This window comes from Trypanosoma conorhini (assembly GCF_003719485.1).
Source record: "Trypanosoma conorhini strain 025E chromosome Unknown Tco_14.4_contig_00319, whole genome shotgun sequence".
Taxonomy (NCBI): domain Eukaryota; phylum Euglenozoa; class Kinetoplastea; order Trypanosomatida; family Trypanosomatidae; genus Trypanosoma; species Trypanosoma conorhini.
Genome location: NW_021704405.1, coordinates 1,921 through 21,445, shown reverse-complemented (window position 1 = coordinate 21,445; position 19,525 = coordinate 1,921). Strand labels below are relative to the sequence as shown.

At 56.5% G+C, this 19,525-nt stretch overlaps 7 protein-coding genes and 2 pseudogenes across 7 annotated transcripts, besides 13 other annotated features; 8 read left to right on the top strand and 1 right to left on the bottom strand.

Annotated features, from left to right (window-relative positions):
• Nucleotides 1-18: a microsatellite.
• A 456-nt stretch (nt 19-474) lies between these two features.
• Nucleotides 475-1,689, top strand: Tco025E_05451 (mitochondrial carrier domain-containing protein; the record flags this gene model as incomplete). The annotated part of the gene is made up of 1 exon (XM_029372348.1): nt 475-1,689. The coding sequence occupies one exon, from the start codon at nt 475-477 to the stop codon at nt 1,687-1,689; it is 1,215 nt and encodes a 404-aa protein (XP_029227566.1).
• Nucleotides 1,690-2,076: 387 nt separating this feature from the next.
• Nucleotides 2,077-2,102: a microsatellite.
• Nucleotides 2,103-2,386: 284 nt separating this feature from the next.
• Tco025E_05450 (uncharacterized protein) lies at nt 2,387-4,315 on the top strand (the record flags this gene model as incomplete). The annotated part of the gene is made up of 1 exon (XM_029372347.1): nt 2,387-4,315. The coding sequence occupies one exon, from the start codon at nt 2,387-2,389 to the stop codon at nt 4,313-4,315; it is 1,929 nt and encodes a 642-aa protein (XP_029227565.1).
• A 93-nt stretch (nt 4,316-4,408) lies between these two features.
• Nucleotides 4,409-4,437: a microsatellite.
• A 116-nt stretch (nt 4,438-4,553) lies between these two features.
• Nucleotides 4,554-4,588: a microsatellite.
• Nucleotides 4,589-4,726: 138 nt separating this feature from the next.
• Nucleotides 4,727-5,104, top strand: Tco025E_05449 (uncharacterized protein; the record flags this gene model as incomplete). The annotated part of the gene is made up of 1 exon (XM_029372346.1): nt 4,727-5,104. The coding sequence occupies one exon, from the start codon at nt 4,727-4,729 to the stop codon at nt 5,102-5,104; it is 378 nt and encodes a 125-aa protein (XP_029227564.1).
• Nucleotides 5,105-5,216: 112 nt separating this feature from the next.
• Nucleotides 5,217-5,244: a microsatellite.
• A 105-nt stretch (nt 5,245-5,349) lies between these two features.
• Nucleotides 5,350-5,385: a microsatellite.
• Nucleotides 5,369-5,405: a microsatellite.
• Nucleotides 5,406-6,624: 1,219 nt separating this feature from the next.
• Nucleotides 6,625-6,646: a microsatellite.
• A 268-nt stretch (nt 6,647-6,914) lies between these two features.
• Nucleotides 6,915-6,940: a microsatellite.
• A 167-nt stretch (nt 6,941-7,107) lies between these two features.
• On the top strand, nt 7,108-7,968 carry Tco025E_05448 (translocon-associated protein subunit alpha; the record flags this gene model as incomplete). Its single annotated transcript, XM_029372345.1, has 1 exon — nt 7,108-7,968. One exon carries the CDS (start codon nt 7,108-7,110, stop codon nt 7,966-7,968), a length of 861 nt encoding a protein of 286 aa, XP_029227563.1.
• A 219-nt stretch (nt 7,969-8,187) lies between these two features.
• Nucleotides 8,188-8,252: a microsatellite.
• Nucleotides 8,253-8,300: 48 nt separating this feature from the next.
• Tco025E_05447 (hypothetical protein) lies at nt 8,301-8,508 on the bottom strand (annotated as a pseudogene).
• A 231-nt stretch (nt 8,509-8,739) lies between these two features.
• Nucleotides 8,740-8,773: a microsatellite.
• Nucleotides 8,774-9,784: 1,011 nt separating this feature from the next.
• On the top strand, nt 9,785-12,238 carry Tco025E_05446 (uncharacterized protein; the record flags this gene model as incomplete). The annotated part of the gene is made up of 1 exon (XM_029372344.1): nt 9,785-12,238. One exon carries the CDS (start codon nt 9,785-9,787, stop codon nt 12,236-12,238), a length of 2,454 nt encoding a protein of 817 aa, XP_029227562.1.
• Nucleotides 12,239-12,277: a microsatellite.
• A 307-nt stretch (nt 12,278-12,584) lies between these two features.
• Nucleotides 12,585-13,091, top strand: Tco025E_05445 (uncharacterized protein; the record flags this gene model as incomplete). The annotated part of the gene is made up of 1 exon (XM_029372343.1): nt 12,585-13,091. One exon carries the CDS (start codon nt 12,585-12,587, stop codon nt 13,089-13,091), a length of 507 nt encoding a protein of 168 aa, XP_029227561.1.
• Nucleotides 13,092-13,338: 247 nt separating this feature from the next.
• Nucleotides 13,339-13,367: a sequence feature (A-rich).
• A 267-nt stretch (nt 13,368-13,634) lies between these two features.
• Tco025E_05444 (EF hand) lies at nt 13,635-14,796 on the top strand (annotated as a pseudogene).
• Nucleotides 14,797-15,024: 228 nt separating this feature from the next.
• Nucleotides 15,025-19,434, top strand: Tco025E_05443 (uncharacterized protein; the record flags this gene model as incomplete). The annotated part of the gene is made up of 1 exon (XM_029372342.1): nt 15,025-19,434. One exon carries the CDS (start codon nt 15,025-15,027, stop codon nt 19,432-19,434), a length of 4,410 nt encoding a protein of 1,469 aa, XP_029227560.1.
• Nucleotides 19,435-19,525: the final 91 nt, after the last annotated feature.

Genomic DNA, 19,525 nt, shown 5'->3' with positions numbered 1-19,525 from the left:
TATATATATATATATATACTTTTTTTATAGAGGCGCGCGGTGTATTTCCATGCGTCATTGTCCCTCGTTTTTTTTCTTCTCTCTCTCTATCTCTATGTACGCATGGGTGATTTCTTTGAAGCCGGAGGTAATTATTGACGTGCTTTCTTTTGCCTACTCTTTTGTTGTTTTTGCCTGCGTGCGTTGGTGCCGCCGAGTGCGAAGGTGTGCCGGGGTTCCTGCCACTACCCAGCACCGCGACTCTGAAGGAGGAAGGGGAGCGGGGCGGACGCGACGGAGCAAAAAGGGCGAAAGCAGGCAAGGCAGGAACGAAGGCTATTTTCTTTTTTTTTATTTTTCCTGGAAAAAAAAAGAAAAAAAAGGAGGTGGGTGTGGAAGAGGCAGCGGCGCTAGTAGCAACGAAAACAGAAGGGGTACGTTCTAAGGAACCCCGTGTATGTTTTTAATTGGGAACTTAAACTGCAGCTGGGTCCCATGAGTAAAGACAATGAAAGGGTGAAGGAGAGTTTTTTCAACACGGCATTTCCTGCGCTTTGCTCTGGCGCAGCGCAGGCGGTTTTGTTTAACCCCTTCGATAGAGCCCTTTACGTGCGGGTGAAGTTTCGCCGCCAGCACTTTTTGGACCGACGTAACTTTGATCAACCGTTTCAGGGCTTCATGAACGCCGCCGTCTATCGCACGCTGGTAGGCGCCTCTTACATGTTCTGGCAGGACTCTGCCCGAATTTTTATTGAGAATAAGACGCCGGACTGCTTCCACGCCTCACAATCCCCAAGGTTAAACGCCTTTCTCATTGGCGCAACGGCCGGTTCTGTGAACGGTGCGGTGTTAAATGGAATGCAGGTTGTAAAGTATCGCATGTGGAATGTCGAGGGAAACGCCTCGTTTCTGAGCGTTGCCGTGGAGGCGTACAAGGAGAATGGGATGCGCATCTTTCTGCGCGGCGTTGGCGCGACAGCGTTGCGTGACTGCGTTTTTGGTATCGTCTACGAGTCGCTTCGGCGTTCCACCGTCGTAAAGGATGTTATTTACCCCTACGTTGTCTCGGCAGAAAGGACCCCAAACTTTCTGCGGAGACTTCAAGCGCCACCCGACTGTCGCCCTGCGTTGTCGGCGGAGGAGGCCTCTTTAAAGGCTCACCCCAATGCTAAGAATAATTCCGGCGAGCTTAGTGGCGGACGTGTGGGGCTGTGGAAGCAGGAGAAGTGCGGCGCATGCGCGTTTGTCTCAAACCTTGTCGCAGCACTGCTTGCCTCCGTAGTCAGTTCGCCGCTGAACTATGCACGTACTGTGATCTACGGGGCTCCGTCTGGTTCGGAGCCAATGCGCTGCATGTCACTAATTCGCTCTTTTTGTTACCAGGTGCGGTTCATCTACCTCCGCGGTGAGAGCTTCACGGGGGCGAAGACCATTTTTGCCGAGTCAATGGAGAAGGACTCTTCCCTGCATGGCAGCGGCGGCGGCAGCGGTGGTGGCGGCGGCGGCGCGTACCCACGCAGCCGGGTGCTGAGGGCGTTGCAGCACATTCGGGGAGGAATTTTGGCGCGAGCGCGTCGGCGGAAGCGGTATCCGGTTGCCACGTGGCGTTGGGTAAACAGCCGGTTGAACATTGGCTGGGGCTCGTTGCGTGTTGGCCTCGGCATGGCTGTTGGGCAGAGCCTGTTCCACTTCCTGCAGGAGACCTTGTGAAGGGTCCTGGCGTAATGCAGGCGAGCGAGGGAGAGGCACAGCGAGTGAACGCGAAACGCACAGGGACCGTGGAACACAATGGAGGAAAGGGGTTGGTAGACTGGTAAACAAAGAAGAGGAAAAACAAAGAAATCTTTCTTCATTCGCATCTTAACACTTTCCCAACGTTGGGTGGTTACGATTACAGGCTCACTTTTGTTTTTGTTTTGCCTTCGTTGTGGGTGCTTTTTGTTCTGCTTTTTCGCTGGCGACCGCCACCTCTTCCTGTTTTTTTCCCGTGTCGCCGCCCTGCTTGCCACAAGGCCCAGGGCCGAGCGTTTCCTCCACACCCTGCGCCTTGGAAGCCGCTGCTGGTGTGCACGCTCACCGCCCTTCACTCCTCCTCCTACACACACACACACACGCACACACACCTCTGTGCTTTTGGTTAACGCGCTACCGTCTGTGCCAACAGGGCTCTGCTCCTTTACGCGGCGGTGGTGGGAAAGGGACGCCCACGCGTGCGTGTGTGGCTAAGGCGACAGCACGGGACCCTCACCGCACCGAGAAGGAAATAAGAGACGAAAACAAAAAGAAAAGGGGCAACAGCATATTTTTTTTCCTCCGCTGTTTGGGGGTTTGATAGAATATTGGCGGGGAAATGCGTAGTTTTTGCTCGCCTGTGTGGGTGTCGGCGTCTGGGGCGTTGCGGTGTACCATGCGTTGGCGTCTGGCGTCGCAGGGGGACGAGACGCTGGGCGACCACACGCGTGCTCTGCTGCGACGCTACGGGGCCCTGCCGCTTCCCCGCATCACTGCACTGCTCAGTGACGAGTTGCTTGAAACTCTGTCAAACGTCTCCGGCGGGTTACGCCGTTATCTGCAAGAGCGCCCCTCACGCTTCCGGGTCGAAGTGTTGCCTTCCGGCGTCACGGTTGTCATGCTGGCGGCCGAGCTGCGGGGCGTCGGCCCCGGATTGCCCATCGTTGCGCAGGCCCTCGCCCACCTGGCGGCTTCCCCGCAGCAGCAGATGACTGTGTCGCAACTATTCCGCGCCCTTCCGGCGTTGGAGCAGCGCAGGTGCGGCAACGAGCAGTACCTGGAGTCCTTTTTGCTACAGCACCCATCCTTGCTGACGGTGCAGAACGGCGTTGTGAAGGCGGCGCCAACGTCGTTTGTGCAACAGAGGGGCCTTGCGTCTGCGCCACCGCCGTCGCCGGGTCGAACGACGCAGCTGCAGCAGGCGGTGCCAGAGCCACCAGTCACCTCCAGCACGGTGGTGGAGGATGCCAAGATGAATAAGATGCTGGCGCTTCTGCAGGGAGTCGTCCCGTTTTCTTACTACGTCCCGCTCAGCTTCGTCACGCGACATTCAAGAAGTTACATGTGTTTTTCTCATGGAATGCCGGTGGAGGATATTTTAGAGGAGTTGCAGCGTGTTCCGGCGAACATGCTCGACTGCCGCGTCATTGGAGACGGCGCGAACGACGTTTTTCTGCGCATGATGGATGCCGAGCGGCGGCCCTACGTGAACGCTGAAACAAGACTTTCCCCGGACTTTGAGGTGTTGCCGCTGGGGGCACCGCTCATCGAGGCCTTCCGCGCCTTCGCGGCTCAAGGCCCAGACCAGCTGCGGCGTCTACGGTCAGGCATTGCCATGACTGAGCTGAAAGATATTCTCCCAGCGGAACTCGTGAAGCGTCTGCACCTGTACAACTCAACAGATAAGGATGCAGCCTGTATCTTTGTTTTTGACCGCCTTCGCCATTTGTTTGACGTCAACATGGCTGCGTACATGGTTCGTCCCTGGGAAGTCCTCCCCGCACACGCGCAGCCGTCCAGTTTGACATGGCAAACCACACCGGTTCCTGTGGTGCTGCGCCATAGTCTCATGGCTCTTGAGAAGAAGCCGCTCTCCCCTGAGGAGTTCCCTAACACGTTGCCTTCCGCCTCGCGAAAGCAGCTGCAGTGCGCCTATGCCTCCGTGCTGGACTTTGCCGCCCACCACTCTCTCTACTTATTTGTCAAGGACGGTCTCATTTGGACGCCGTATCTTGCAGCCGCGTCGCAGGGGGCCCGAGTCCCCGCGTCTGCACGCAACGCCTCGTCGGGGCGCCACTTGACTGAGGCCCTCAAAGCTAAAATGCTGATGGAGGTGTTGCCGTTGGGTCACCCGGTGGATTGGCATCGATTTCGCTTGCATCCCCAGGCACGTGGACTGCCGTTTGAGACACGTCACCTGCGCCAGGACTTCTTTGAGCGGCACAGGGAATGCTTCCGCGTGTACGAGGTGCTTGGGACCAACACACTCATTTTGGGCAGGCGTGACGGCGTCCCACCGCCGGCCCACCTACTGCAGCCGCCGTGCCACTCCCTAAGCGACCTCGTGCGACAGATGGCACTCTTCTCCATCGGCGGTGCCCAGGAGGCGAGTATCATGAATCACTTGTCGAAAGACGCACGGTTGCTAATGCGACGCTACGGGACACTGGAACACATTGCCCGTCAGCTGCCCATGTGGTTTGACGTGCGCAGCGAGAGGCGAGAGCCGGGAAGCGCCATCATCTCGTACATCGCCACCGACCCGACGCCCCACACAAGCGCGGAACAACAGCCAGTTGAAGAAGAGGGAGAAGGACGAAAATAAAAAGGAAAAAAGACAGCATGGAATGGCGCAAGTATTCTTCTTTTTTTATCACCCGTGTCTTTGTTCTCGTTGTGACTTGAATGGGCTTTCCTCCTCACTCACTCACTCACTCACTCACTCACATGCATATTTTACTTTGCGTATATATGCGCATTCAAGTTGACGCAAATTCGCTCATTCATAGTTGCACCTCCGTGTGGCCTTCAACTGCTTCGGTTTGAAATTTAACTGTCGCCATTATTATTATTACTAATAACAATAATAACAAGTAATTTGTTTTTTTTCTTGGCGTTATTTTATTGTTGCCTCTGCTGCTATTCTCGGAGGCGCGTGTACAAGGCACCGCACTCGGGGGCAAAACAGGCGGAAAGGGAGAAGGTAAAATTAAATTAAGGAGAATTGGGGAGGACAATGCGTCGGAGTGTCTTTTTCATGGGCCGCAGCCTCACCCAGCGGCATCTGAACGCATGTCGCAGCCCGCTGCTGACGGGGTACGTTCGCCCCACGGCGCTCTCCTGCACGGCGCGCGGGCTGGCAACCTCGCCGTTGGCAGTTGGGGCACTGCTCGGAGCCTCTGCGTCGTCGGGGTCTCCGCTGCCGACGGAGGACCTGTTCGATGGTGCCCTGACACACACCGTTACAACGCTGCTGGCGCGGAGTCTCAGTGTCTCGCTGCTTGCCGATTTCATGAGCCTGCAGAATAGTTCAACGTGTGTCATAGTATGCGAAAGAGTAGTCGGGGGTCTTGCTGTCATCTCCGCTCGCTTCGCGACATTTCTGGTGCGCTGAGGGGTCGAGAGGGTTCAAAGAGCGTGCAATGCGTCTTACGGGAGGATATGCCTGCGCAAGGCGGTGAGGGCGAAGGTGGACCCCCGCACGTGTGTTTTCTTTGCTCTGTCCATCGCCCTCTCGCTCGCTCGCTCTCGCGCGCATATCTACTTGGCCGTCCACTCAATGCATCTACGACTTGGTCCGCCGAGTTGTTTTAGGTAACGAGATCCAAAGCAGTAAAAATAAAAAATGGATGATTACTATTATTATTGTTGTTGCTTTTGTTGTTGTTGTTGTTGGGTGCGTGTGTGTGTGTTTGCATACATGGCGTTGTTATTTTGCCACTGTTCACATCAATCAACGTCATTGCTGCTTGATTTGATTGCGTTGAGTGTTGCTGTCGTGGGTGCGGCAGCTGCGTGTGCATGGACTGTCGTGGGCGGCACGCCGCGGGTATCCCACACTATCGAGCGGGGCGGGGAGAGACGTGGGGGTAAAGCGTAGAAGTGGAAGGAGCCATGCATGCATGTTGCATGAATACACGAAACAGGAAGAAGAGGTAAAACGAAAAGAAGAAAAAAAGAGGAAAAAACTAAAAGGAGGCGGCGTTTTTATCCACTGTTCACAGGAACTGGGAAGTGGGCGTAGGAAGAAGAGGGGGGGGGGTTGACAACCTCTGCGTGATGGGCGCGGGGGCGAGGGAGTCTGAGGCAAGGCAAAGCAAACACGACAGGCAAAAGTGGGTGTGCGGGGGAATGAAACCGCGACAGTGATCCTGCCGATGTAACGGAGATGGGCTCCTCTGGTTGACTTCTCCTTCCTTACAAGCAAGCACGTCTCTCCAGGTGGGGGGGGGGGAGGGGCTGCCGTGTTGTTGGTATTTGCACGGCGTGTTGGGACGGTGGGGGGCTCGTACGTTTACCGGGGCGCTGTGAGTTTATTCACTGACTCAACACCGTCGTCTCCCACACGTGCCCTACACACACGCACACATCCCACGTCGCAGCATGTATATATATATATATGTGTGTGCGTGTGTATGTGGAGTGAAACACGAGGTGTGCTTGCTTGTGTTTTTCTGCCTTTTGTTGGAATGGGGGAGGCGCGAGGGGGACTAGTTCTTTTCACTGTTGCTTCTGTTGTGTCTGGTCCACCAGTGTACATTAGTAGGTGCTTGAGGGCGTGGCCGCGGCATGCAGCTGGAGGTGAAGAAGGAGTCGTTCCGCCTTGAGGTGCTCATGAGCCGCCTGCAGTCAGAGTGCTTCAACCTCTGCTGCAAGGATCTGACGCAGAACGAGCTTTCCATGCAGGAAGTGCACTGCGTGGACCGCTGCTCCTGGCGGTACCTGCGCACACATGACATCATTGACAACGCCGTCGATAGGGGCAAAAGCAGCGGTGGGAAACTGAGAATTTAAGCGGCGGAAGGCCAAGGCGTATTCGATGGTGCCGAAAACCGAAAAGAAAAGAAAAAAAAGGGAGGGGAGGGGCGAAGGTGCAAAGGACAGAATTAAAAAGAAAAAAAAGCGTCACCGCGTTGTGTATATGTGTGTGTGTGTGCGCGCGCGCGTTGATCTCTCTCTGGCTCGGATGCGCCCCGCGGCTGGAAAGTGCGGGGCGCCGCATGGAGCTGGAGACGCGCCCGTGCACGCATTCGGAATTAAACAACAAGGGCATCGGCCCATTAACCGCCGCACTTACGTACACGCACGAGTACAGTGTGTTTACACTCACTCCGCCCATGCACGTGCCTGCTCTTGTACGGAATCCCAAACTAACTGCGTGCCTGTGTTGTCGTGTGCCAAATAAATACATGCCGACCAGAGGGTATACCTATATATATATATATAGTATGAATGGCGTATGTGGTTCTCTTTGCCTCATGCGTGGCTCTTTCCATATTTTGTGTAATTGTCGCTGTTTGCGTTGTGGCTACTTTTTTTTTATTATTCTCTTTGCCTGCTGAACCCAATCCGCGCGTTGTTGAGAGCAGACTGATTGCAGTAAATAAGAAAGGGCAGATGCGCTCCTTGCTTCCCGCGGTGCTTTTGCCGCTGCTTTTCGTGTTTGTGCTCCTCTGCCTAACCGCGGCCCCGGCCGTGCGTGCGGCGGAGGGAGAGGGCCAGGCAGCAGAGACTGCGGCTGGGACGGAGGACGCCGCATCCACGAGTCGTGCCGACGGCGGCGGCGACGACGACGACGACGACGACGAGAGCGTGGGCGACGAAGCTGGGCGGTACCCGTTGGCCTCCGCGCGTGTCATTTTCCCCGACAATCCCATGAAACTGCAGCCAACGCTGCCCGCCGGTTCGAAGGCGAACGCCCTCATCGCGTACCGCAACAGTCAACTGGGCCACCAGCACACCGTCGTGCTCATCGCCGGGTACATCACCCCCGTGAATGACTACAGCCAGGTGATTCAGAACTTCTCCATTGTTCGCCACGCACGCGTCGTGCAGCCCAGCGACACCACAAGCTTTCAGTATAGCTTCACCCCCGACCACCTGCTTGAGCCAACCGACTACAACCTCATTCTCGGCCTCTACTTCCACGACAACGTCACCAACAACACCTACTTTGCCACCGCCTTTAACGACACTGTGACCGTAGATGAGTCGCTTGAGACGGATCCGCGGACCCTTCTGACCTATGTGACGCTGCTTGGGCTGTTCGGCGGGGCGGCGTATTTTCTGGCCTCGAAGCTGGGCCTTGTGGCGCTTCTGAAGGCTAAGCGTGCTGCGGGCGCATCCCGGCGGCGGGTGGAGGTTGGCACCAAGGGCGAGGGATACGACCCGGACTACATCAGCAGCGAGCACCATAAATACAAGGAGGCGCTGCTGCAGCGCAACTCTTCCTCGTCCCCGTCAAAGAAGAAGAAGTAGCTCTGAAAATGTTTCTTCATTACGCAGGGAGGCAGCGAAAGAGAGGGAGAAAGCGCGAGGGTCGCCGCCGCATTTGCTACAATAAAACATGCCGAATGACTGAATGAAGAAGAAAAAAAAAGATGTGTGCAAGGTGGAATTCTGCTGCTGGGTGCTGTGCGTGTGGGTGGATGGAAATGCCGGGCGTGCCGCCGCGGTCGGTCACTTCACCCGTTTTGTCCGCCGCCGCGGCTGTTCCCCCGCGACGCCCCCAAGCCGGCGTGCCGCGGCGCCACCTCCGCCGCTTCACTGCGGCAGTGGTGGGGCGCTGGCAGGGGGCGCGGGGACTCCGGGGCGGCGGAAATGAAACACCCACTGCAGAAACAAAACCGAGAGGAAACGCAACACGGAGAGAAGGCAGCAGGAGAAGGGGGACGGCGACGAGGGAAAGTTACGCATTAAAAAGAAAAGAAAAAAAAGGATGGCGAGAAGGAGAAAATAATAATAATAGCAACAGAATACAACACCGAGTGAGGAGAACATTTGCGCTCTGTCGCCACGTCATTGTCCTGCGCTTCCTGAGGCGTCGTCGTATCCTCTAAGAAGGAATCGGCGCTGGCTGCAGGCTGCGGAGGCCGAGGAGCAGTGAGCACGCTGAGCTGCGTAGGATACAAAGAAGAGCCGCACATGTACACAAATGAGCACATGCGTCTATACGCGTGTATTGTTGCAGCTGCGGGGACAGGGGTGAGAGGGGGCGTGCTTTGGAATGACGTTTTCCCGCTGGGTTATTTTGTTTGCGTGTTTGTTTGTTTTTTGTTTTTTTTCTCCGGTATATATATACACACCTTCCTAGAGACAAGCGACTACACGAAGAGAACGAACGCAACAGAGACAAAAAAAAAGGAAGTGGGTGGACGACACATGCGTTGTGTGACGATGAACGTTCACCTCCTACTGGCTGTTGCATGCGAACAGGATCAAGGCATGGATGGTAATTCTGCTTTCTTGTGTGTGTGTTTTTCCCCTTTTTCGTTTGTTTCTCCCCTCCTGACCGTGCGGGCCTCGCTCATCGGCATAGCGGACAGCAGGAAAAAGGAGACATGCGCAACTAGAATTGTGGTGGCCCGGACCACACAGAAGGAGGCGGAGGCATGCTGCACAGACTTGTGAACGCGGAAGTTTTTCTCGCTGCGGTCGCTGCCCCAAGGCGAGGCTAAGCCGTGGGGGGCTGCAGACTGCAACGCTGAGTCTTGTGCTGGGCCCACCTCCGCAGTCATTGGACCGAAACGACAAGCCGGCAGCGGCCGCGGGGGCGTTGGGTTTGTGGCAGGAAGAAGTCTTGTCTCTGAGTCTTTTTCCACAATCGGGAGGTGTGCCAGCTGGCGGCGGCATTTAAAGTTGCTTCGGAGGCGTTGAGCCGAAAAGAAAAAAAAACTGGTGTAAAAGTTGAGAAGTATTTCATTTTGTGTTCTTGTTTGTGTGCCTGTATTTGCACGCTGCGCAGCTATCGAGTGCTCAAAGGCACGAGCCAAATGAAGAATGGGTGTGCCTGAAGCAGTGAGAGTGAAGGGGGCGGAATTTCATAACGGGGACGGTGGTTGTACGCATTTTCTTCTTCTTCCTTCGTTACTCACACGCCCCTCTGTACCTTTGTTGTCCCGGGTCTTGTTTCTTCCTCCTTCCCTCCAATTCGTTCTGGCAAAGGGATGGAAAGGAGGGAAGGAATAGTTTTACAAGAGACAAAAAAAAAGGAAGGAAGATTTTTGGCCCTGTTAGTGTGGTTTATCTATCGTCGTTGTACAGTTTGTTAGGTGGGGTAGTTTGCTTGCGTCGCATGCATTCACCGCAGGGTGCTTCCTTAGTGGCGGAGGTCGTCGCCCACGGCCTCCGCTGTCTGCTGCTGGCGATAGGGCGGCAGTCGCTTGAGGCCGTTCAGCAGAGCGCTGAGGCGGTGGTGGAGGCGGTGACTCAAGCGTGCCACGAGCATTGCGGCGGCACCCGTCTCTCTGCCAGGGAGGGGATTGCTCTGCTGCGCTTGCTCGTCCCCGCGGCGTTGAATTCTGTGTTTGTCTTTCTTCAGCGCCTTCACGCGAGCCCAAATTTCGGCGCAGTCGAGCGCTGTCTTTCTACAACGTTGATCAATTTCCTGTTTTGCGCCATCACTTTGCTCCGCCTCGTGGGGTCCGACCTGCTGCTGCTGCGAGCCAAACAGGAGCGGCGGTCCACTGGCGATGCCGCTCCGCCCCTGTCAAGTAGCGAGGTCGTGCAGTTGCTGCGGGCTCACGCCGAGCTGCAGGAAGAACTGGACACCACGTTGAGCTCCCACTTTTCCCTCATTGTGCACAATGCGGAGCATCAACTCTGGCAGTTGGAGGCGGCGGCAGCGGCGTCTTCAGCGGAGACGTCGGGGATTCCTCAACTGCACGCGGTCCCCCAAACAACCCTCTTTTTACAGCCTGCTGACGGCTGGATTTGGCTGCTGGCGGAGGCAACAACGAGTGGCGCGGTGGCTCTATCGCCCACCTCCGCCTTGAATAGCACCGCACGGACGACGCCGTCTTGGCTGTCGCATGCATTTCTTGCAATGGACCCACAAGACGCCTCTGAGGCCGCATTTGCCCAAAAATTTGTGGATGTGGTCCTGTCCGTTTACGCTCTGCTGCTGAAGCGCTGGATGACGTGCCTGCCGGGGCTTGCTGAGGCACTGCAGCGCTGGGGCAACGCCGATGCCACACCGTTCTTCGACCTCACCATCCCCTTCTCAATGAGGCACTGGGAGGAGGGCAATCGAAGCGACCTGATAATACTGGCCGAGATCTGTGTAGTTCTCCAAGATCTTGTACGTAGTGTCCCCCTTTTCTTTGTCGGCACGCAGCCACTCTTAAAACTGCAACGCGTGCTCTCACAGCTGAGTGTTGTGCGCCTATTTTTTGCGGTGCAGCGTCCATTTGGGGCCCCCAGTGTTGCCGATGGCTTATCCGTGGAGTTGTCACGACTAATAGAGGCGGCGTCGGAGCGTATCTTCCTCCATTTGGATCGCACTCGATGTGCGCTGCTTCCCCACGAGTCGAGTTTGCCACATCTCCAGTTGGCGTTCTTTGACCAGTCTTCCTACATCTTTGAGCGACACTCAGGTGAAGACACGGCGCCTCTCGCCTTGGTGCGTCCTCCGCCACTGTGCGCGGCATTAAACTTTGCATCCATGGTGCGCTGCGTTGGATCGTCGGGGTTCGTAGACGGCGTGGGGGCCCGAGATGGTCCGCTGGGTATTTCTGAAGATGCTGCCGCTGCACGGCGCAGTGCATCACTTGCGCAATCCATCGTTCTGGCCCTTGAGGATGTATTTTTTTGCCTTTGTGCCTTTGGTTGCCTGGTTGAGGAGACCCCATCGTTGCATCTTTTTTTTGAGTCCGTTTCACAGGCACTCCGCGGGGAGTTGGAGGGAAGTCCGACGTCGACACCTCCTCCTGCTCGTGCTGGCACCGGTGCGCCACTGAAACCTGCACGACGCGGATTCTCACGCGTACTCACTGAGGAGTCGGTGAACGCGGTCGAGGAAGTCGTCTCACTGTACGCGGCGGGGACGCAGTCGACACGCGGGGTGGCTTCCGGCGAGGGCGCCCTGCCGAGGCATCGTCGCTACTGGCTTCTAGCGGTATCGCATTTGCGCATGGCAGACTTTGAGTCGCAAGCCGCGATGGTGTTTGGCGTTGGGTCGAGTCCCGCGGCGGATCACAGCACAGCATTTTTTGCTTCTGCTCCGTTGGAGAGTAGAGCCTGGCTGCGGCTCAACGATGACGAGTTCTTCTGCGCTGGAGATGACTCGCCGGTGTGGCGTTTCCTTTCCAAGCAACGTGAGTTGAAAACCAACTCCCATCGAAGGTCTAGTTTTTCATCCACCGTTCGTGAGCGGCTTGTTGCGGCTTCCATGCAATTTCTCCTGCTGGCTCTGCGTGAGGCGACCCTTTTCGAGGAGGCGACGGCACACGCCAAAACGGATCATCCTGGAGATTGCAGTGTTGTTCTCCCTTCCGCCGCAGCCGCTTTACACTTGTGCGGAGAGGTGTCCCAATCCTCTGCGTATGCAACAGCTTTCACTCGCTTTCTCTTGATGCTAGAGTACATCCCTGCCGCGACGGTGGTCAAATTTTCGGAGGTTTGCTGCCGCACTATCTCCGTGTTGCGGTCCACGGCTGCAGTGAGAGCCAGTGCGCACGGTATGGTTACCGAGGCGGATGTGCTGGCTGCTCACAGTTACCAACTCTCACTGTTGCTCTTTACCGCCTAATGTGTGTGTGTGTGAGTGTGTGAGTGTTTGTTTGTTTGTTTTCTTCCTTTTGGAGGAGGGCGTTTTCTCAGTTGTTCTCGTTGCGCCTCAGTGCACCGCGACATACACCTCTGTGCAGGCTCCCGCGCCGCTTTCACCTCGGCCGGCGTCTCGACTGTTGGGCGGTAACAAAAAAAAGGGAGGGGGTAAAATGTCTATTTACTTGCTTTATTTTCTTTGCAATGGCGCCGCTTTATGTTTTCTTCCTTCCTTACTTTTGTTTTTTTTCTTTTCTCCTTCTGCTGCATTGCCGCCACGAACGCTGAACTGGCGCCCGGTTAGATCCGCCGACGTTCCCCACGCTACAATGTCCCAGCAGCCGCTCGACGGAAACCAGGCGACGCCGATCCACGACGCCGAGGCGGTCCCGCCCGAGGCTGCGTGCCCTGGCGCCCCCGAGGCCGAGAAGAAGGGCCTCGACGCGCCCTCGGAGACGGATGGCGCTGCCGAGGCTGCAGAGACTGCGCAGCCTTCTTCGGCGGAATGCCCGGCCGCAGCTGAGGGTGCTCTGAGCGCCACGGACAAGGAAGCAGAGGCCGCTGACGGGGGCGAAAAGACGCAGCCACCGCAGGCTGAGAACAGCAGGAAGCGTGACAGTGCCGCTGCAGAGAATGAGGAGCTTGACGGTGCCGCTGCCAAGTGCCCTCGCCTCGAGGAGAAAGTGCGGGATTCAACAGATTCCACTGGCGTGGACGCAGCCGTGGACGCAGCGGCAACGGCACAGATCGAAAAGGATGGAGTGGTGAAGGCAGGAAGTGCCAACGGAACTGGGGATTTGGCTGACATGGTTTTGACGGCTTCGCAGCCAATGTGAGCAGATCCTATCCTTTTGACAGAGTGGATACTTATTGTTACCACTGTTTTATTTTGTTTTTTTCTATTTTTTCCCACGTCCCTTTCTCCTATTTCTAATTACAGACTTTCCCGTAATTCAGAAGATATCTCTTTCCCATTGACCACGTTTTCTTTTTCTTTTTCCACGCTGCGTGTGCAGGGAAACAGAGTGCCCATTGAGCGTTAATATAACTTCCGCAACACTGCGGAGCGGATTTCGTTTAGCCTTTTTTTATATTTTTTTTACTTTTATTTTGAATTATAAGCACTTCACACTTTACTTTTTATTTATTTTGAGTGGCCCTGCTCGATGCCTATCTTACTTTTTTTACTTGTTGCCGCTTCGCACGGCAACGGTGTCCTGCGTTCCTGCGGATGGCTTTGGTATTGGGCTCTGCTCTTTTCCCTTTTCCTCCAGTGATTTGAGCTGTGGCAGGGATGGCGGGCTCGATGCTCCACGCGGCAGCCGAAGCCTGTTGTTGTTTTTTTCTAGCTCCGATCAGGGCTTTGGCGAGCGTGGCGTGTGTGCCAGTGGGTGGGCCCGTGCGAGCTGCTTCCCTGCCGGCATCTCTGCTGTGAGCGGTGTGTGAAGGAGATGCGTGAGTGCCCCGCGTGCTCCACGCCCAGTGGGGAGAGAAGGCTTTTACCGGGGGAGGTGCGGCGCGTGCAGTTGGGTCGGCGCCTTCGAGGAGCTCAACCGCGAGCACGTGAAATGCAGCACAAAACCCTCTGCTTCAAAGGCGTCGGCGCCGATGCCGGCATGCGGCGCTCGCGTTGGTCAGGGGCACCTTTTGGGTGAAGGCGCCCGACGCAGCGGGTGCCGGACAACGCCAGTCAAGCTTTGGGTCGCATGAGGGGCGGCCCCGAAATTCACCTGTAAATTTAATTTCCGAATTTTCTGAGGTCTGCCTCACCCCTGCTGCCTGCGGTGGGCAGCGTCGCACGGTGGTGTGAGACAGCTTCGTGCACCGCAAGCGAGTACGGCTTGGCCGGACACGAGTTTAACGTTCTGCTGGATATTTGGCTGGTATTTGCCAAGCTGCCTGCGACGCGCAGCAACTTGGAGCTACAGTGGCGTGATGCATGCAGGCTGCCTCGCTACCTGAACCTGCCAAGTGACCCAGATGATGTGATTGACTTATTTCAAATGGCAGTGCAGTCGACCGAGAATGGCGACGTTTCCTTCGAGGCTCTCTGCTTGTGGATCCCGATGCATGGACGGGGTCCGGCACTGACGTACAGCATGGATAAGCAACGATGCTACCACTTGCTAAGTTAAGCCCAAAGCACTGATTACGAAAAGGCAGGTTTATTTACCGGGGAGTAGTGCAAGGAACTTGGGGAGCTGATCCTGAAGGCGGGAGCCGAGGGACTTGGAGCGGAGAGGTTGCGTGGAAGTATTTCCTTCGCCTACCAAGCGAGCTTCCTGCCAAGGCAAAAGCTGATGTTGCCCCTGCATGAGGTCGTCCTTGTCTACAACAAATTATTCGGTCCCAATAACAAAACTTTGGGCCAGTCCGGGAGGAATGGCACGCTGACTGAGGCTCTGCGGCAGCGCATCAAGCGTATGATGACGCATTACAATCCCTCTGCCATCTCTGCCAGTGAGGCAAGCTTGATGGAGTTTGGCGGGCATGAGAATACCCTGTTGACCGCCCTTGCAGAACGGTACGGCCCCGAACCGTCGTGAATGGGGCTTTTCTTGTGTACTAGCGCTAGGCGTGTCGAAATGCCGTCTTTCCGTCACTGCTCTAGTGGCTGTGGTCGGGTGCACGGCCTCTTTTCTTTTTTCTTTGACGCCCCCGTCGTGGCTGCACCCCCCTCCACCTGCCTCTCTCTTTATCTCTCTTTTTTCCCGCGCAGGGGAGCAAGCGAAGCAGACAGGGAAATAAGCGGCCCATAAGAGGGAAGAGATGCCGCCCTCCGCCCGGCGCACGAGTGCCCCCGCGGGGAAGCGGGGGAAACCTGGCAGCATCAAGAAGGAGAAGACGAAGTACCACAAGCAGAAGTACGCCCGGGAGCAGGTGATGCAGCGGAAAAGCGGCGGGGCCCACGGCAAGCCCACTGGCCATCCGGCAGGGAAGAGCGAGGGTCGGAGGCCGCCACGCTCGGCGCGCACGAAAAACATCGACATCCACCTGGCAGCCAAAGTTTCGGCGGAGCTACGCGTGGACTTGTCACGGTTCAAGTGCAGGCTAAATGCGACGGACCTCTTTGGACACGACCTCGGCCAGGTCTTCAAGCTCGTCCCAGCGCCCTTTGTGCAGCAGCACCTGCCAGACGACGTCAAATCCCTCCGTTCGTACATGAGCAAGTTTGAACGCGGGGCCCCGAGCACTGTGCATGCCTTCATCATGTGGTACGAGTGGGCCTCCTACGAGGTAAACAAGGGCAAAGGTCATAGTCATGCCGCAAAAAAGCACGAATTTGTCAGACAAGGCGCACCCGCGGCGGAGGAGGACGAGAACGATGAGGAGGAAGCCAGGGAGGAGCAAGAAGACAATAAGGAAAAAAGCCAAGGCAAGGTTAGTCAAACACGTGCCGTTTTATCTAAGACTGTAAAAGAACGAGAACACATTCGCGCCTTGTTACAAATGTGTCTAAGGCACAATTCGGCGCGTCGTCGAGCAGGGCAGCATGCGTTTGTGAACCATTTAAAGGCTAAGTTGGCCGAAGATGCGGACTGCCATTCTTTGAAAAGTCTGCGAGAAACGGCGCATCATGCCGTTCCCTACGCGCTCTCACGGCTACTACTTGGAATGGTTACTGAAGACATGGCAATGATTCTTTTGCATGCACACACCTTATTCCTGACACTGCAGGACACCGCTGTGACACCTTCCGTTATTATCTCACTCATTGGTGAGGAACTGGCCTTGGATGCTCGTCTGAAGGCGGCCAAGGCTCGGCTTGAGGCACGCGCGGCCAAGACGCAGACGGCGGCGCAGCAACAGCAGCCGACAGACGAGGAGTTGGAAGACATTGACCCTGACGCAATCAATGACCCCACTAAGGGGGAACGCAATCAAACTCTGATCGCCACTGTCTTTGCAACCGCGGTGCTCGTCGCTAACGCCCGTAAATTGCAGCAGGAAGACGCACGCCGCCTTGCCCATTACTTGTGTTTCGCCTATATTGAGCAAAAGGCCTTGCGGGTGCTGACGGCGAACATTCTTTTCATGACGCTTGAGAAATTCCCGGCTCTCTGGGACGATGAAACGGTGTTGTATTGGTTGTCGCACGCCTTTTTCCTTTACCCCAAGCTGGAGTACTACCGCCCGGAGGGTGTCCAGCTGCTGCTGCGCCTCATGACGATGGAGGAAAAGCCCCAGAGCCTAGCCAGGGGAGTTCCCGCCGCGGTGCTGAGGTACGCCGCCTTGGATCCCTTGGAGCCCTCCACCGTGGAGCAGCTTGCCAACGCCTTGTTTCGCAGGGAGCAAGTCACAATGGTGTACCCGATGCTGCACCCGGTGTGGACGGACTGGTTCGAGATTCTGGCGCAGCGCTGCGCTGCGGGGGAGTCGATGAGGGAACACTTGAGCACGATGGTGCATAACGCCATTGCGCCCTACCGCCGTGGCAACGCCGACGCCCCACGGCGTGCGTTGTTTCAGCAACTTGTCTCTCGCCTCGGTCAGCTGGCCGTTCAACACGACGATGCGGAGCAGCGAGCCGAGATGTTGCAGATGGCCAGCAAAACGGTTGGATATGGCCCACGTACGATCGCCAAGGCCACTGACATCTCAGAGCTTCGACAGATGCCGCTGGATGTGCTTGACGCGAAGGTGCATGACCTCCTCCGGCAGTACCGCACCACGCGCAGCTCGGACCCGTCAGCCTATGCAAACCGCACCTGGATCTTGCGCGAGTTGCGGTCGTGCCTGTACGTTCCCCTTCGTGAGGGTGTGGCGTGCACGTACATTGACGACGCCGCCGAGGCACTTTTGGAGTTTGGCTTCTACCCAACTCCGCCGCACCGCGACACACGCAGCATGAATCGTGCCATTTTTCTTTTTGCAGAGGTTTTCTCCTTCACGTACGCAGCGGCATTGTCACGACCAAAGTGTACGTTGCCTCCCTTGAATATTATTCGCGCCTACCTTGAGGCGGAGCAGCGCGAAAAAACGCGGTACACAACTGGGCTTAATCATAGTGCTTTTCGAAAGGCGCGAAATCGCATTGTGGAGGCACTGGAGAATTCTTCGAAGCGTAGCGTCCTGTTTTACGTGGAACGCGACATGCACATACTGCTTGTGCTACTTTTCTTGGTCCTGAGCACTGACGACCACACCAATGAAGAGGCGAAGGCGTTGGCGACCTCGACTGTGCCAGACCTCTGCCAGTTTTTCCTTGCGGGCTCGTTAGAGACCATTGACCTCTTCTTTGATGTGTTGATGTCACTTGTTATGCGGTCAACGGCGCCGATTCACGTGATGCCGCTGCTGGCATGCATTCGACGCATTGCCACTGGGTACCTGCTCAAGTTCGCGCGCTACGTACGGGAGCGTGTGACGCTAGACTTGGTGCTTGCCCCTCTTCGTGAGGCCTTCCACACCGACGATCGGGAGAAGGCGCGGCAGGCAAAGGCAAGGGGCGAGGTGGACAAGGACGACAGCGACGAAGACGATGACGAGGGCGAGGCATACAATGATAATGATAAGCATAGCGACGGCGGCGAAGAGCCGCAGGAGAAGAAGGACGAGGGGGAGGAGGATTCGGATGCAACGTCCGACACAAGTGAGTCGGACGAGAGTACAGGCACGGAAAGCACGGCGCCTGACGATGAGGCTGACGACGATGACGCGGAGACGACGTCCGCCGGCGACGCGGATGCTGCAATGGAGGGAGAGCTGGAGGACGAGGGCGAGGACGACGACGAGGAAGAAGAGGCCCCCACGCAGCAGTATGTTGACGCCCTCAAGGGCATGATTGGTAACGTGGATCTGCAGTTTGTGTATCCGGTCGATACCTCGAATAAGGATAAGAGCAATGTTGTGCGTGCGATTCAAATTGCCGCGCGTGTTGGAGCATCGATGCGTTCCCCGCTGATGTTGCACATTTTTCAGGTGCTCTTGGCCGTCTGCCGCGAAAATGTGAAGTCACCGGACGATGTCGTCTTCAATAGTGCCATCTCCTCGCTTCAGCTGCTGATGATGTCCAGGCACCGATACTTTGGTCGCTTCCTCGCGCCGGAAGAGTTGTTTCAGCTGCTATCCGACATCCAAAGCTTCTGCCGCAAGTTAGAACACGTGTTGGTGCGCAAGGAGAGCCAGTCCGCTAAGCACGCGGTCGTTATACGTCGCCGAATGGCCCTGTTGAAGGACGTGGCTCTACGTGTGTTTCACTTTACCGCCTTCCTTGCCTATAAAAACCACGCCGATGAGGACGTCCGTGTGACACTTGTGGAGTTTTACAAATCCATCTTCTGCGACCGCGGCTGGGACGACAAAAAGCGATTGCCAGGCATCAAGCGTGACATGCACCACTACCGCCACGGCTTTGGTTGGGTGGTGCTCCCCACGGCCTTTGAGAAATTCCGCGAGGTGGAGGGAATTGCGGGGCCGCAGCGCGTGCGTGTGTTTAAGGGTTGCTGCCAGATGATTGAGGCGATGCTCCCACGGCTCTCTGGCCTGGGCGTGTCGCTGAAGACCGCCACCGGCGCCGCCATTGCGTCGTTCCTGCAGTCCACAACCGTTCGGGGCGTGTACGAGATGAAGTACACACTCCTGTACGACTACTTCCACTGTCTGAAGATGGTGGCAAAGTACAACAGCCGCGTGCACCTTGACACCGCGTGGCTCGCCTCGGTTGTAGAGGAGGTCGTCAACGAGGATGCCTTTCAAGTGTCCGCCGCGTCCATTCGCCTCCTCGCGGCGCTGGAGCGGCTGCTCGGTCTCACACCACGCGCTAGAGAGACAAAGGCGCCCGTCCCGGTCAAGCTGCTCTATCAACAGTTTGAGAAACAGGGGCGAAAGGAGAAGGCCGCCTTTTACAAGAGAGCAAAGCGGGTGCGTGCAAAGGTTGTCAAGGCTCTCGTGGCGTACCGCAACGGTGACTTGACCGACGCAGAGCGGGCCCTCAAACGGCGTCGCCGCGAGACGATGAAGATTGATGACCGCCTAAAACGACAGGTGCTCCGTGAGGAGCGGTCGCGGGTCCTTACAAAGGAGGAAAGGGAGGAAAAACGCAAGCGCATCATGATGGCCAAGCAGGAGCGCATAGCGAAGAACCGGGAGCGCAAACGTCGTTTGCATGAGCACCGCGAGAAGGCCTTTCAGCGCTGGCGGGAACAGAAGCTGGCGTCAGCGGCGGCAATGGAGTGAACTTTTCGTCCTTTGCTCCCCTGCCTCTTTCTCTCCGCTGACGCGAGGAACGGGGATAGGGGGAAAAAAAAAAAATGAAAAAGAAAGAGGG